This window comes from Phymastichus coffea, unplaced genomic scaffold, assembly GCF_024137745.1.
Source record: "Phymastichus coffea isolate CEN01 unplaced genomic scaffold, Cenicafe_Pcof_1.1 PCOF00087, whole genome shotgun sequence".
Taxonomy (NCBI): Eukaryota; Metazoa; Arthropoda; class Insecta; order Hymenoptera; family Eulophidae; genus Phymastichus; species Phymastichus coffea.
In genome coordinates, this window is record NW_026706898.1 from 421,283 (window position 1) to 435,239 (window position 13,957).

Genomic DNA, 13,957 nt, shown 5'->3' on the forward strand with positions numbered 1-13,957 from the left:
CTGAGTCCGTCCGAGCCGGCCGAGATTTTTTATGGGCACGCCATCTCTATAATTTCGTGTTCATGCGTTTCTCGTATTGGCTGCGTCCGATCGGGCTCGTTTATGTAAACGCAGCCATTCACTATGAAACTCGCCATTGGATACGAAATTATAGAGATGGCGTGCCCATAAAAAATCTCGGCCGGCTCGGACGGACTCAGGCAGGCCCTATGGAGACAGACCCTGAGGACTCCGATGCGCCACAATTCAAATTAGGCGGCACCAATCGGGGCTCGACCGCCACAATAGCTTCGACCTCAAATTTTATTGGATTGGCTATCGATTTAAAAATACGCCCAATTTCAATATGAATCATCCGTAAACAAAACAATAGAAGATACAAAGTGGGACCCATTGACAAGCCAGAATATAACTAGTTGACATTTACAAATACAATAGTTTAGATGTATCATCTATCGTTGGACTGCTACAATAATTACAATAATCCTATACCTCAGTCCGTATAATTGAACGCGACCAGTAAAATTGAATAATTCCGCGCCATCTGAGTTACTACTACCGTAGTCTTTCCGGTTCACCACAAGTTTCCGTTGACACTACTACGATCTTTTCACAACGTGCTCTACCAAGATGCAGAAGGTGTATTTTTATTTTGCGGCAATTTTTATAAAAGTTTATAATATTTATTGAAAGTCGACATTTTTTTAATCAATATAATTATTGTTTATTACAGAAACCAAAGCAACAGATCCAGTCCGTGCAGGTCTTCGGACGCAAAGTAAGTTGCAAAATCATGTGTTTCAGAGGTTAAGTTTGCGTCTTAGTATTCTTTACTTTTGTGTTTACATATTTCACTTCAACTAGTCAATTAGAATTTTAAAATCGTTAAGAACGTTGGAAACACTTTTCAACAGAAATAATATAAATTTCTTTTTGAGTCAGAAAAGCGCCACAGCGGTCGCTTATTGCAAACGTGGCCGTGGATGTATGAGAGTGAATGGCCGTCCTCTCGAGCTGGTCGAACCCAGAATCTTGCAGTACAAACTGCAAGAACCAATCCTTCTGCTTGGCAAGGTATGTTATTAGTACAAATATTCATGTCACTAGATTTTGTACTACTACAAATATTGTGATATCCTTATTCCGAATAATATTATTCATGATTACAAAATCTTTTACTGAACAATTTATGATAAACTATTTCCTCTGATATCTATTAAAGAATGTAAATTTAATTTAATTATTTTATTTGCAGGAAAAATTCTCAGAAGTTGACATCAGAGTTAGAGTAAATGGCGGTGGACGCGTTGCACAGATCTATGCCATCAGACAAGCGATTTCTAAAGCTTTAGTAGCCTATTACCAGAAATGTAAGTAGTATGTTTATCATAATAATATAGTGTAGTACCAATTGATTTAAAAGTAACAATAAACACACAAATTCTCAAGTAATAATATTAAAATTATCTATTTTTAGATGTTGACGAAGCAAGTAAGAAGGAAATAAAAGACATTCTTATTCAGTATGATAGGACACTTCTGGTAGCTGATCCTAGAAGGTGTGAGCCCAAGAAGTTTGGTGGTCCCGGCGCCCGTGCTCGCTACCAAAAATCCTATCGTTGAAAACATAATATATCTACTCTATTTTTAATTTTATTGAATAAAAAAAATTTCAAAATTCAAAATACTTTATTTATTTCTTTACGATAATTGTTAAATAGTAGTTTAAGATTTCGAATTATGCATTAATTAAAAGACATTTATTTAATTATAAAAATAATTATGAAGTGAAAGTTAGTTTTTATCATTACAGTAATTACAGTTTCTATTTTTGATGTATTTTTGATGTATAAAAAGTTTGTTATCGTGAGAGAAAGTTATAATTATATTTTAAGTGAAAAAAAGGTATAAAACAGCTGACATTCGATCAAATAAAATCAGTAGGTAAAGGAGATCACCTGCCATAAAACTCATGGCCGTTGGACGTGGACGTAAACATTGAAAAGTTGAGAAGAAAAAAATACTTGTAAATATATAGAAATACATAAAAGTCAAAATGAAGAATCGATTCAATACGTACGATATCGTGTGCTCTGTTACTGAGCTTCAAAAGTGAGTAATTTAAAAATAATTGCATAACTTCTTGAAAATAATCTTATAGGTTATAATTGTATTATTGTTTGGATTTTCCAATTTAAAATTACTTTTACAGGCTTATTGGGATGAGAGTTAATCAAATTTATGACATAGATAACAAAACTTATTTGATTCGTTTCCAACGTAGTGAAGAAAAATGTGTTTTATTACTAGAATCAGCTAACCGAATACATACAACAGCTTTTGAATGGCCAAAAAATGTTGCTCCATCAGGTTTTTCAATGAAAGTGTGTAAAAACTAAACTTTTCTCAATTAATAAATGAGTTGATTTCTGAAGTTAATTTGTTTTTAAATCTTATTTAAGATGAGAAAGCATCTAAAAAATAAGCGTCTTGAAAGTTTGAAACAACTTGGAGTTGATAGAATAATTGATTTACAATTTGGAAGCGGAGAAGCTGCTTATCATATTTTTTTAGAGCTATATGATCGTGGTAATATTGTATTGACAGATCATGAATGGACAATACTCAATCTTTTAAGGCCACACACAGAAGGAGATAAAATAAGGTATTCATCTTTTATAATTATGGAAAAAATGTTTGTTATTTATTGAAACTATTTTAAATCTAGACTTGCTGTGAAAGAGAAATATTCAACATTTAGAGCTCGCAATAAAGTTATTCCTACATTTGAAGAACTTCAAAATATTATTAAAGAAGCAAAACATGGAGAAAGTTTGAAGAAAATTTTGAATCCTCATTTAGAATTAGGTGCTGCTGTAATTGATCATGTTCTTCTAGAAGTTGGATTCACTTTAGGCTGTAAAATTGGAAAAGATTTTGATATTGCCAAGGATGCAGATAGATTATTTACTGCCCTTAAAAATGCACATAAAATGATGGATAATGCAAAAAAGGAAGTGTCCAAAGGGTATATTGTACAAAAGAAAGAACTCAAGGCTGTTAAAGATAATGAAGATGAGTTTTTGTATACTAATCTTGAATTCCATCCTTTCTTATTTGCACAGAATAAAGACAAACCATTCAAAGAATATGAAACATTTGATAGAGCAGTTGATGAATATTTTTCCCAGATGGAAAGTCAAAAGATAGATTTAAAATTTTTGCAACAGGAACGTGAGGCTTTAAAAAAGTTAGAAAACGTTAAAAAGGATCATGACCAAAGATTAGTTTCTCTAGGAAAAACGCAAGAGGTGGATAAACAAAAAGCAGAATTGATAACTCGTAATCAAGAGTTAGTAGACAATGCTATTTTTGCAGTTCAAAGTGCTGTAGCAAATCAAATGTCTTGGCAAGATATACAACTTCTTGTGAAAGAAGCTCAAGCAAGAAGTGATCCAGTAGCATCTGCTATAAAACAGTTAAAATTAGAAACTAATCATATTTCACTGTTACTTGAAGATCCTTACACAGATAGTGATGAAGAAGAGCCAGAACTAAAATCACAAATTGTAGATATAGATCTGGCCCATTCAGCATTTGCAAATGCGCGGAAATATTATGATCAGAAACGTTCAGCAGCAAAAAAACAACAGAAAACGTTAGAATCTCAAGGAAAAGCATTGAAATCTGCCGAAAGAAAAACAAAACAAACTCTGAAAGAGGTTCAAGCTATTCATATCATTAGTAAAGCTAGGAAAGTGTATTGGTTTGAAAAGTTCTATTGGTTCATCACATCTGAAAATTATTTAGGTAAACATTTTTAAAATATGTAACATTAAGCATGAAGTAACTTACAAGCATTATTTGATTGACAAACTTTTTTAGTTATTAGTGGAAGAGATCAACAGCAGAACGAGTTAATTGTCAAAAGATATCTCAAGACTGGTGATATTTATGTGCATGCTGACTTGACTGGTGCCAGTTCAGTTGTCATAAAAAATCCTGATGGAAATCCTGTGCCACCAAAATCTCTGGCTGAAGCTGGAACCATGGCTGTTGCTTATAGGTTTGAATTATTTACAAAATGTATTACATTTCTGTTGTAGTGATAAAGATACCAATAAGTAAAACTTTGTTTTTAATGCAGTATTGCATGGGAAGCAAAAGTTGTAGCTGGTGCATGGTGGGTACGTAGTGATCAAGTATCAAAGACTGCACCCACAGGAGAATACCTTACCACTGGTTCATTTATGATTCGCGGTAAAAAGAATTATTTACCTCCGTGTCAATTGATTATGGGACTAGGATTTTTGTTTCGTTTGGAAGACAGTTCAATTGAAAGGCATAAAAACGAAAGAAGGGTTCGCACTTTAGAGGAAGGGGAAGAGGTTGATCACGTCGAATTATATAATGAAATTGAATTAGAAGATGATGGTAATATTCTTTTACGATACACTTAAATGAGATCTAATTGAAAAGATAGTATTAATGTTTTTTTTAGTTTTAGATGAAAAACAAAGCGAAAAAAATTTAGACACCATTAACGAAGATGAATCAGAAAGTTTAAAAGAAGTATCTTTGAAAAATTCAGATAATAGTAATGAAGGTGAAGATCAATCTCTTTTCCCTGACACACAAATAAAGTTGGATCTTACAGGTCCTAGGTAAGAGCATTTGATAGTAATCTTTAACGACTTAATGACTACTATTTTATTGCTGGTGTATTTCAGAGTGAAAATCCAAGTTGATGATACAAAAACAATTACGAAACTGCGGAATGATTTGGACAACGTTGTATACTTAGGCGATGACAAACCGGTAACTTTAAAAAATGCACAAAATAAAAGTGTTCCAAGACATTCTAGTAGAAAAGTATCGATAAGATCGGATGATTCTAACGAAACTGAAATACAAGCAAAGCAAAATCAATCTGGCTTGAAGCGAGGACAACGAGGAAAATTAAAAAAAATTAAAGAGAAATACAAAGATCAGGATGAAGAAGACCGAAAGATATTGATGGCCGTTTTACAGGTAACAATTAACTAAATTGAATTGAATATTTTTCCAATGAATCGCGATATTAATACATTAGTCTTTAGTCAGCAGGTTCGGCAAAAGAAGACAAACGAAAAAGTAAAAATAAAGATCCATCAGGGCCACGCCAGCAAGGTAAAAAGAAAGGTCCTCCACCAAAGGTAAATCAACCACAACAAAATAACCCAGGGGCTGATGCTGATGACGAAGATCAAGGTCCGGGACCTGAAGTTGATATGTTGGATCAGCTAACTGGTAAGCCTGTTGCCGAAGATGAATTGTTGTTTGCAGTTCCAGTTGTAGCTCCGTACAGTACGCTACAAAGTTACAAGTAAGTAATTAGAAAGTTATGAAAATTTTTGTCAATAGAAATTTAACAGCCTATTTGTGATTGTATTTAAGATTCAAAGTGAAATTGACACCTGGTACGGGAAAGCGGGGCAAGGCTGCAAAAACAGCCGTAACAGTTTTTCTTAAAGATAAAACCATCACATCCAGAGAGAAAGAACTTTTAAAAGCAGTCAAGGATGAAACGATTGCGCGAAATATACCTGGAAAAGTGAAAATCAGCGCTCCTCAAATACAAAAGTTGAAAAAATAATTTTATAGATGATCAGATTGTAACATTTAATTGAGTGTGCGCATTGCTCAAAGTTATTGTAAACACGTTATAATTATTCTTATAGGATTGTGACTCTAAGCTTTATAAGAAAGCAAATGATGTAAAATATTTATTTATAAAAGTATAAGTATAATAAATAAAGCTTATTTTCTTTTAAAAAAGTTTCTTTTATTGAAATCATAAAAAGTTATAAAAATATAGCACGCGGCGTTCTTTTCTCGAAATCGCAAAAATACGACTCAATAAATTTTTCAAGGTTAACATTCAATTAATGCATACATTTATTTGGTAAACTTACACCTAAATGCATTTCGCAATGAATACGATTAGCAAATTCCTTTTCATATTCTTTTTACAATTTTAACAAAGTGAAAAAAGCGAGATTTTCTTTTAAAACGTAAGTATAGGAGACTGTTTTTATATATAATCTTAAGTTAATAATTAACTTTCACAATAAGATTGATATGAAAAGATGAATATGAGATATGACTCCTTAGATTTTTAGATACAGTATATTAGCTATTAAGTACCAGAAAATAATATTCTATATTAAAGAGCGGATAAAATTTTGTAAATAAAATTTTATTCGTGAATAAAGGTTATCTGTATATTGTTTATGCATTTAAAGTATTATTTTAGTTAATCTTATTAATGCACTGACAGATTGATGGTGTTAATTATAACAAAACAAATATTTTTTTGCTGAAGAATCTATTATATTAAATTTTTGCTAATTTAGTAAAAAAAATTTATAAAATCTCCAAATGAAAAAAAAAAAATACTTTGGTGTTCTCTTACAGAAGTGTAATTACAATACTTCATTTTTGTTTGCCTTATTTGGAAAGGATAAAAAAAAAGTCGCAAGATTGAAATGTTTAAAAATAATATCTTACAAGGTATCTGCTTCACGGATACAGATAATATAAAGTATACGTTTGCGAAGTGAATTTGAAATTAAAGTTTTCTTTTCAAGAAAAATATATTTGATTGATTATGTATAAAAAGAATCCATGAAGAATAGAATCTAATTAATTGCATAAGTTGATTCAATATTGTTCAACAGTCATTTTTAATCTTCCCAAATTTAATTTGTTTACGATTTCTCGCAATGTTGCGATATCTAGTTTCGCAGAAAGTCTAATACTATCAAATATGATTAGATTTTATTTTTAATTTCAAATCTACTACTATGATTTTACTTAGTCGTTACTGTCATCAAACATATCTTTTTCACTATCATTTTCTGATAATCTTTTAACAACCCTAGCCATTGGTTTACTTTTCGTTGGTGTTGCTTTTGTCCCAGGACGAGATTTTGTTCCTTTAGATACTACCTGTTAATGTAAAAAATAATAATAAATTAGATAAATAAGTTAAATATTTATGTCGATATTTACTTCAAATAATTCTTACCTCAGGCTCAGAATCAGTGATAGATGAATCTAGTGTTATTTCAATTTTTTTCCGTCCCCTTTTTGCTGGTGGCTTTATTGGAGTATTTCCATTACTTGCACTTGCCTTAGTTTTTCGTTTTTTAATTTGGACATCATATTCAGCATCTCCATCAATATTCTCTAGCAGTTTTCTTCTCATATCTTTTCCACTCATACATTTTTCATCCAATATCACAGAATCAATACTATCGTTTAAAGAATCGTTATCAGGTACAACAATTCGTCTTCCTTTAGGACTCTTAGCAGGAGCAGCAGCAGCAGTAGATTTAGTTTTTTTAGCAGATCCAGTAGATTGAGCAGCTGCTTTTGCAATCTTTCTAGGTGTAAATGATGTCTTTTCAGCTTTCTTTACTGTGAATTCTAATTTTCCACCAGTTGGCGCATGATTGAGCTTGTTCAGTCCTTTAACAAGGATGTCTCTAAATTTGTCATAATTTGGTGTATCATTGTATGTCATAGTGGACAGTAATGTCATGAATTCAATAACAACTGTTGGAACATCTGACGTTTTAAAACAATCTTTTAAAAATTGTTTTACATTTTTAAATGCATTTTCTTTCTGTTGCTGTACCCAGGAAGGATCGTTTAAACTCTTTTCCCAAGGTAATGTACCACACAGCCACTGAAGTATGTTGTATAATAATATTTCTAAGTCCCCTCTCATAGTTGGCACTAAAATAATAAGAATTTATTTATAGCAATTATTCTAACAAATTATGTTTTAATTACTTTATTCCATTACCTCCCATATGAGCATCTCTACTCGTATATTCTATAGTACCATTATGAGCCTTTTTGGGATCCAATTTATAGTCCTTGGTTGTATAATGTGATGCTAAGCCAAAGTCTACTAGGTAAACATGATTTTGACTTTTCAGATCTAATAATAAATTTGCTCCTTTGATGTCTGCATGCACATATGTTTTATTGTGAATATACTCCAATACATTTATCTGTAATCAATTTTCAAAACTTATGTCTCAAAATAAATTAACAGCAGTGCTGAATTAATTTCTTATAAAACCTACAATTTGCCATGCTACTTTATACACTGTAGGTTCAGGAAACTGCCGGCCATTTGCCAAAAATAATTTCCACAAGTCTATACCATAGCGCTCCATTACAACAAATCTGTATTTCTGACCATTACACTCATGACTTCCAGATCCTAAGAAAGGTGGCATACCCAAATTTGGAAGTACCTTGTCTTTTTTCCAATTATTGACTATGAAAAAAAATTATATATCAGTTTCTGAAAATTGAAAGTAAATGCATGTACATTTTGTTATCTCACAAAATTGAACTTACTATCTGTAGGATTAGCATTGCGCATATAAAAATGCATCTCAACAAACAGAGGCCCATTTCCATGTGGCTCCTAAATAAAATATATAATAAAACTGATAAATAAAAAATATGATTGACATGAAATTTTAACTTGCTTACAATTTTTATAACTGCTGGATAATCTGTGGGTATTTTGTCTTTGTAAGAGGCCGCTAAGGAGAAAATAAATATCAGACATAAAATAAACCTGACAAAAGCTGCAGATCAAAAAATATACACCTCTTACCTGCATAAATCTCTCCAAAGCCACCAACGCCAATCGAGGAACCGATGATCCATCGCTGCTTTTTCAAATCAGTCAGTATTTCACCTTTTGGAATTGGTTCTGGCAGTTTGTACCCGTTAGCAGCTTTCTTGCGAGGTGCTTTTTTTGTCGCTGCTTTCGACATTTTTGATGTTAACCTACAATCACTTTCTGATACACGAAACAAAGTTTCTCGCAACTAATCACGCCGTTCGCAGCAATGTCAATAAAAAAAAAAATGTCCACGTTATCACTCGTAGTTGGTTATCTAAACTATTACTCAAAGCACTACTATTTATCGTGCGTTAAGTATCACGCGTAAACCATAAAAAACGAGGCAAATAATACTTCAATGGCATACTTGCGAGACGGTTTGCAGCTGCCTAAAAGCGATTCAGAAATTTCGGAGACATTTTTTGGCGGTTGACAGACTCGTGCACACTTACACAGTTACGAGAGCCAGCTGATTACTATAGCCTCGGAAATTTGCACGTGTATGCGTGACTCGAGTAAAATAAGCGCGAAACCGGCAAAACAAGTTCCAAAGTTTACCAACCGCTAGAGCTGAAATACAGCTCGAAAACACCTGTCGCAGGCGTCATAGCTTCGACCTCAAATTTTATTGGATTGGCTATCGATTTAAAAATACGCCCAATTTCAATATAAATCATCCGTAAACAAAACAATAGAAGATACAAAGTGGGACCCATTGACAAGCCAGAATATAACTAGTTGACATTTACAAATACAATAGTTTAATAAAATTTTGATATATTTTATTATGCATAATTTATACCTTCTTGTTTATTCTGTCTTATGAGCAGGAAGCAGAATTAATTAGCGAATTCCACTCACGTGAGCTGAAACGAAATTCTTTTCATTGTTTATTTGCACAATTAAGTAATATTACATTTTATATTGCTCTACAACCAATTATGGTTTCGTTCTCTTAACATACAATGAGATGTTACAATCTCATAAAATTCACTCAAAATAAACAGTAGTATCGACGAATATAAAATTACACTTCACATCTTGATAAATTATACTTCTTTGATTAAAAAATGGTTACCGTCAAAGATAAAGATTTTGTTGTTGTTCCTCTGTACTTCTTAATATTGCTGCAGATTTGTATAACGTAAGCTTTACTTTTAAATAAATTTAGCTTGCATGAATCATGCGTATATTGCGAACTTGATGCATACATTTTGCGTTTCTTAGTCTTTGCGATTCGCAACTTGAGCGTGGATAATTGCAGCTTGGCATGTAGTTGACCCTTGACATTCTTTTTATTAATAAAATTGACGTTGTTGGCGAACTTATTAATAAGATACCTTTTGTAATGATAACATTTGATATGAGCCATCTCGGGCGTTTTCGGAACAATAAGTACTATCGCATTTAAAATTGAAATGCGCGTCTATTATTTGTTCTAGTTACTATACGTCATACGATTTGGTGTCCGATTAAAAAAAACACAAAGGAAATTATGCGAAATTGTTAAACGAATTCATAAAAATTTTTCAATTTCAAAAAACTGATGATGCCAATCGATTCTACAAGAAAAAACGCATCGAAAACCTCTACCATTTTTCTGTCAAATTCTATTTTGTTAGTGTAATTATCGTTAGAAAATAAAATATTCAGCTTTATTCGGAAATTAAGATTTTGATCTAACCAATTGCACAAGACATCGTGACGTGATTTTTTTTAACCAATCATTTAGGGTTGGGTTTAGATAACAGATTACTTGTTTTTCCGCGTAGGTTCGATCGCTATGATCAGTTTTTTGAAATTACAAAGTTATTTTTAATTTATTTAAATAATATCGCATAAATAATTAGAATCGTAAAAAGAAAAACACGGGTTATTTTTTTTTTCGCGTGGAGAGAGGTCCAATAGTTAGTTTGGTGCTATCTAGCGTATATTCGGCTTCAGGTAATACAAAGTACAGCATTTCCTATCGGGGTGTCATTGTTTATTATGATAATACACGAACAAAATAGAATTTGAGATTGGTATTAAGGTTTTCGATTTGTTTTTTCTTGCAGATTTGATTGGCACGAACAGTTTTCTGAAAGCGCAAATTTTTTTAAATATTTTAAAATAATTTCGCATAAACAATAGGAATAGCAAAAAGATAAAACACGGATAAATTTTTTTCCAGTTTAACAGTGATCCAATGGTTAGTTTGGTGCTATCTGGCCTTAATTTTGCTTGGATAATAGTGAGTTAAGCAAGGAATGTTTTGAGTGGTCGCTTAAGTTATTTGAAATTTGGTTGGGTTTTACAACTTATGTGACTATACTGGAAAAAACATCGCGAAAGAAACTTTTGTCCACTTAACTGTTGATCTTGTTATATTTGAGCTGTACAAATAACACGCGCAAGAGTAAAAAAAAGCATTTTGACAGATGTATTTAGAATAATTGTCTCCGACGATAAAACTGCATGAATTTATTAAATTAAGAAAAATGAAACTAGCACTACAAACAAATGCCATTGAGTAGTATTGAGGTATTATTCGCAATAACTATTCGCCTATGGACAGGTCATCATTGATGATTGCCGGTAATCAATCCCCAGTCTTCTTTAACCATATCAGATAGCTTTTCTGCTATCATTATCGTCGGCAGATTCGTATGTCCAGCAGGAATCGTCGGCATGATCGAAGCGTCCGCTACTCTTAATCCCCGTATACCTTTCACCTGCAACGATTGGCAGAAGGTTTAAAGACGAGCAGCTGGTTAATTTGGATAAACGACCTGTAGCCTTGGAGACGTCCTGACCTGTAGCCTTGGATTGACAACACCCGTGGGATCATCATCCGGTGCCATCTTGCAAGTGCCCGAGGGATGGAAGAGCGTCGAGCCGAACGTCCTGAGAGCGCACTCCCAGTATTGGTCCGAGTCGTAGGGATGACTTTCGCAGCCCTTTATCAGCGAGTTCGTCAACTTGGAGTTATACCTCTGCATGGACTTGGTCTTGCTCAAGGCGATTACCATCCTTATGCCTTTCACCAGGATCCTCACGTCCTCGGGATCGTCCAAGTAGTTGGCGTAGATCCTGGGATGAGCGGCTGGGTTCTTGCTCCTCAGCAAAATCCGGCCTCTGCTCTTGGGGCGCAGCAGTATCGGTAGAGCCGTCCAGGTGTGGTTGCGCGACTGGCCGGCGAAGTAGCTGTTCCAGTAGTCGTCCGCGACGCCGTGGACGTAGCGGAAGGAGAAGTCGCTGGCGAGCGACGCGGACACGAACAGCAGCTCGAGGTTGGGCCAGGCGCTCAGCGCAGCCGGATCGTCGACGTCGAGGAAGGCGACGACCTCGCAGCCGCCGGGCACAGCGATGGGCCCGCGCCTGTGCAGCACGTAGTCGCCGAGGTGGGGCCCGAGCGGGTCGGCCAGGTCCTGGGCCCTGAGACCGAGCGGCTCGTCGACGGCGAACGCCAGGCCCGGGTACTGCACGTGGTCCATGAGGTTCTCGCCGACCGGCGCGTCCTGGACCAGGTCGATGTTCATCCGGGCCAGGTGGCCCGCCGGGCCCACGCCCGACAGCATGAGCAGCTGCGCGGAGCCGACGGCCCCGGCGCACAGGATCACCTCCCTGGCGGCGCGCACGCGGATGCCGCGGCCGGCCTTGGTCAGGAGCACGCCGTAGGCCCGCCGCGTGGTCGGCTCGACGAGCACGCGGTCGACGCGGCTGCGGCGCGCGACGGACAGGTTGCGGCGCCGCCTGGCCGGGCGCAGGTAGGCGCGGTTGCTGCTCACGCGGCTGCCGTTGCTGATGGTGGCCTGCACGTAGGAGAAGCCGACGTCGCGGTCGCCGTTGTAGTCGATGGCGGGGAAGCCGGCGCCCAGGCCCGCCTCGAGGAAGGCCTCGGCCAGGCGCGTGCGGAAGGGCGCGTACTCGACGTTGACCGGGCCGTCGGCGCCGTGCAGCGCCCCGTCGGCCCGCAACTCGGGCACGCCCATGCGCTCGAGCTTGCGGAAGTAGGGCAGCACCTCGGCGTAGGACCAGCCCGCGTTGCCGAGCTCCCGGGCCCACTGCTCGTAGTCGCGCCGGTTGCCGCGCGACGCGATCATGAAGTTGAGCACGCTGCTGCCGCCCATCACGCGGCCGCGCGGCCACTTGCAGCGCCGGCCCGCCATGCCGCGGCAGTGGCCCGCCGACGGCTCGGTGCGGTACTTCCAGTTGATCGCGCCGCTGTACTGCAGCATGCTCACCACGCCCGGCACGTCCATCAGCAGGTGCTCGCTGTCGCCCGCCTCGATCAGCAGCACCGTGGTGCCGGCCGCCTCGCTGAGCCGCGCGGCCACCACGGCGCCCGCGCTGCCGGCGCCCACCACCACGAAGTCGTACTCCTGGTCCTGGCGCGGCGTCGCGTCGCGGGGTTCCTCGGCCAGCAGCTGCTCGCTCTCGCGCAGGAAGCCGCGCAGGCCGCGCACCAGCTCCGGCAGGGCCTTCAGCCGCGCTGCCGGCCCCTGCCGCCGCGCCTCCTCCGTCCCCGTTCCCGTCTCCTCGTGGCCGCGGGGGCTGCGGTGGCTCGCCCCCGCCTCGCCCGCCAGCCACGCCGCGCCGGCGAGCAGCCATAGCCAGCGGAGCATCGTCTGCGACCGACCGGAGCGACGAGCGCGCTCTGCCGCTGAGCCCCGCCGCCGTCTATTTTAGGAGGTTGTCGGCCCGATCGAGCACCGTCCGATCCAGCGAGGAGGAGGTGCGCTCGACCTCGCGTCTCCCAAGCGATTCAAACGTAAATCCACGTCGCGGGATGGCGGCCGACGCGAAGGCAAATCAGTCGGACCCGCGCAGATTTATGCACGTGAAAAAGTCCAAATTTCAGGAGGTCAGAGCGGATTCGAATTGATTTTCTTGTTCGAGCTGGCTCTTCGTCGGCGGCTTGCTCAACTTCGCGGTGATTACGAGCGTTCAAAAGTTAATTTGTTGGACGATGCGTCGATTAATTAAATCGAAGGATAACGCACAGTGGAGGTGCACGCCCGACCGCTGAGAAATTGTTGCGTTCGCCTGGTGGGGCTTTCTTCCGATTGACGACGCGCAGCACTGACATTTGCCAGGACGAATTTCAGACTGAATATTGAAATTCGTCCCGGCAAATTTCCTCCGGGCATTATGCCTTTTATGTCTTTTGGAGCTGGAGCATCAAGGTGTTTTAAAGACCCTGTAAAAGAGACCGCGAAGGAGATGTGATGCAACGCGTTGACAGGCTCAACCTTCGTGATGAGCTACGACTATTTTATA

General features: G+C 38.3%; 4 protein-coding genes across 5 annotated transcripts; 2 read left to right on the plus strand and 2 right to left on the minus strand.

The window, feature by feature from the left end:
* Window positions 1–564: 564 nt before the first annotated feature.
* Window positions 565–1,670, plus strand: LOC131669068 (small ribosomal subunit protein uS9). Its single transcript, XM_058943658.1, has 5 exons — window positions 565–639; window positions 734–778; window positions 943–1,074; window positions 1,256–1,370; window positions 1,478–1,670. The coding sequence occupies exons 1-5, from the start codon at window positions 631–633 to the stop codon at window positions 1,621–1,623; spliced, it is 447 nt and encodes a 148-aa protein (XP_058799641.1). The 5' UTR covers window positions 565–630; the 3' UTR covers window positions 1,624–1,670.
* Window positions 1,671–1,978: 308 nt separating this feature from the next.
* Window positions 1,979–5,752, plus strand: LOC131669105 (ribosome quality control complex subunit NEMF homolog). 2 transcript variants are annotated; one of them, XM_058943737.1, is made up of 10 exons: window positions 1,979–2,112; window positions 2,213–2,384; window positions 2,463–2,665; window positions 2,729–3,810; window positions 3,886–4,066; window positions 4,148–4,434; window positions 4,502–4,664; window positions 4,731–5,031; window positions 5,100–5,365; window positions 5,437–5,752. In XM_058943737.1, exons 1-10 carry the CDS (start codon window positions 2,057–2,059, stop codon window positions 5,633–5,635), a joined length of 2,910 nt encoding a protein of 969 aa, XP_058799720.1. In that variant the 5' UTR covers window positions 1,979–2,056; the 3' UTR covers window positions 5,636–5,752. The 2 variants fall into 2 exon arrangements, with proteins under 2 accessions (XP_058799720.1, XP_058799721.1); XM_058943738.1 differs by having other exon boundaries at window positions 4,508–4,664.
* Window positions 5,753–5,810: 58 nt separating this feature from the next.
* On the minus strand, window positions 5,811–9,133 carry LOC131669106 (serine/threonine-protein kinase VRK1-like). Its single transcript, XM_058943739.1, has 7 exons — window positions 8,684–9,133; window positions 8,557–8,609; window positions 8,419–8,488; window positions 8,139–8,335; window positions 7,853–8,063; window positions 7,070–7,782; window positions 5,811–6,990 (listed from the first exon to the last, which is right to left on the minus strand). The coding sequence occupies exons 1-7, from the start codon at window positions 8,844–8,846 to the stop codon at window positions 6,856–6,858; spliced, it is 1,542 nt and encodes a 513-aa protein (XP_058799722.1). The 5' UTR covers window positions 8,847–9,133; the 3' UTR covers window positions 5,811–6,855.
* A 2,105-nt stretch (window positions 9,134–11,238) lies between these two features.
* Window positions 11,239–13,441, minus strand: LOC131669145 (choline dehydrogenase, mitochondrial-like). The gene is made up of 2 exons (XM_058943824.1): window positions 11,491–13,441; window positions 11,239–11,409 (listed from the first exon to the last, which is right to left on the minus strand). Exons 1-2 carry the CDS (start codon window positions 13,300–13,302, stop codon window positions 11,257–11,259), a joined length of 1,965 nt encoding a protein of 654 aa, XP_058799807.1. The 5' UTR covers window positions 13,303–13,441; the 3' UTR covers window positions 11,239–11,256.
* Between the last annotated feature and the right edge of the window lie 516 nt (window positions 13,442–13,957).

What these genes read in the sequence shown, in the direction of transcription:
- LOC131669068 (XM_058943658.1), top strand. An exon ending in TGCAGGTCTTCGGACGCAAA is followed by an intron (nt 779 to 942) that starts GTAAGTTGCAAA and finishes TTTTTGAGTCAG; the next exon opens with AAAAGCGCCACAGCGGTCGC. An exon ending in AGTAGCCTATTACCAGAAAT is followed by an intron (nt 1,371 to 1,477) that starts GTAAGTAGTATG and finishes ATCTATTTTTAG; the next exon opens with ATGTTGACGAAGCAAGTAAG.
- LOC131669105 (XM_058943737.1), top strand. Translation starts at nt 2,057, where the DNA reads ATGAAGAATCGATTCAATACGTACGATATCGTGTGCTCTGTTACTGAG. An exon ending in CACATCTGAAAATTATTTAG is followed by an intron (nt 3,811 to 3,885) that starts GTAAACATTTTT and finishes AAACTTTTTTAG; the next exon opens with TTATTAGTGGAAGAGATCAA. An exon ending in ACCATGGCTGTTGCTTATAG is followed by an intron (nt 4,067 to 4,147) that starts GTTTGAATTATT and finishes TTTTTAATGCAG; the next exon opens with TATTGCATGGGAAGCAAAAG.
- LOC131669106 (XM_058943739.1), bottom strand. Translation starts at nt 8,846, where the DNA reads ATGTCGAAAGCAGCGACAAAAAAAGCACCTCGCAAGAAAGCTGCTAAC. An exon ending in CAATGCTAATCCTACAGATA is followed by an intron (nt 8,336 to 8,418) that starts GTAAGTTCAATT and finishes TTTTTTTCATAG; the next exon opens with TCAATAATTGGAAAAAAGAC. An exon ending in TAGAGATGCTCATATGGGAG is followed by an intron (nt 7,783 to 7,852) that starts GTAATGGAATAA and finishes TTATTATTTTAG; the next exon opens with TGCCAACTATGAGAGGGGAC.
- LOC131669145 (XM_058943824.1), bottom strand. Translation starts at nt 13,302, where the DNA reads ATGCTCCGCTGGCTATGGCTGCTCGCCGGCGCGGCGTGGCTGGCGGGC. An exon ending in TTGTCAATCCAAGGCTACAG is followed by an intron (nt 11,410 to 11,490) that starts GTCAGGACGTCT and finishes CAATCGTTGCAG; the next exon opens with GTGAAAGGTATACGGGGATT.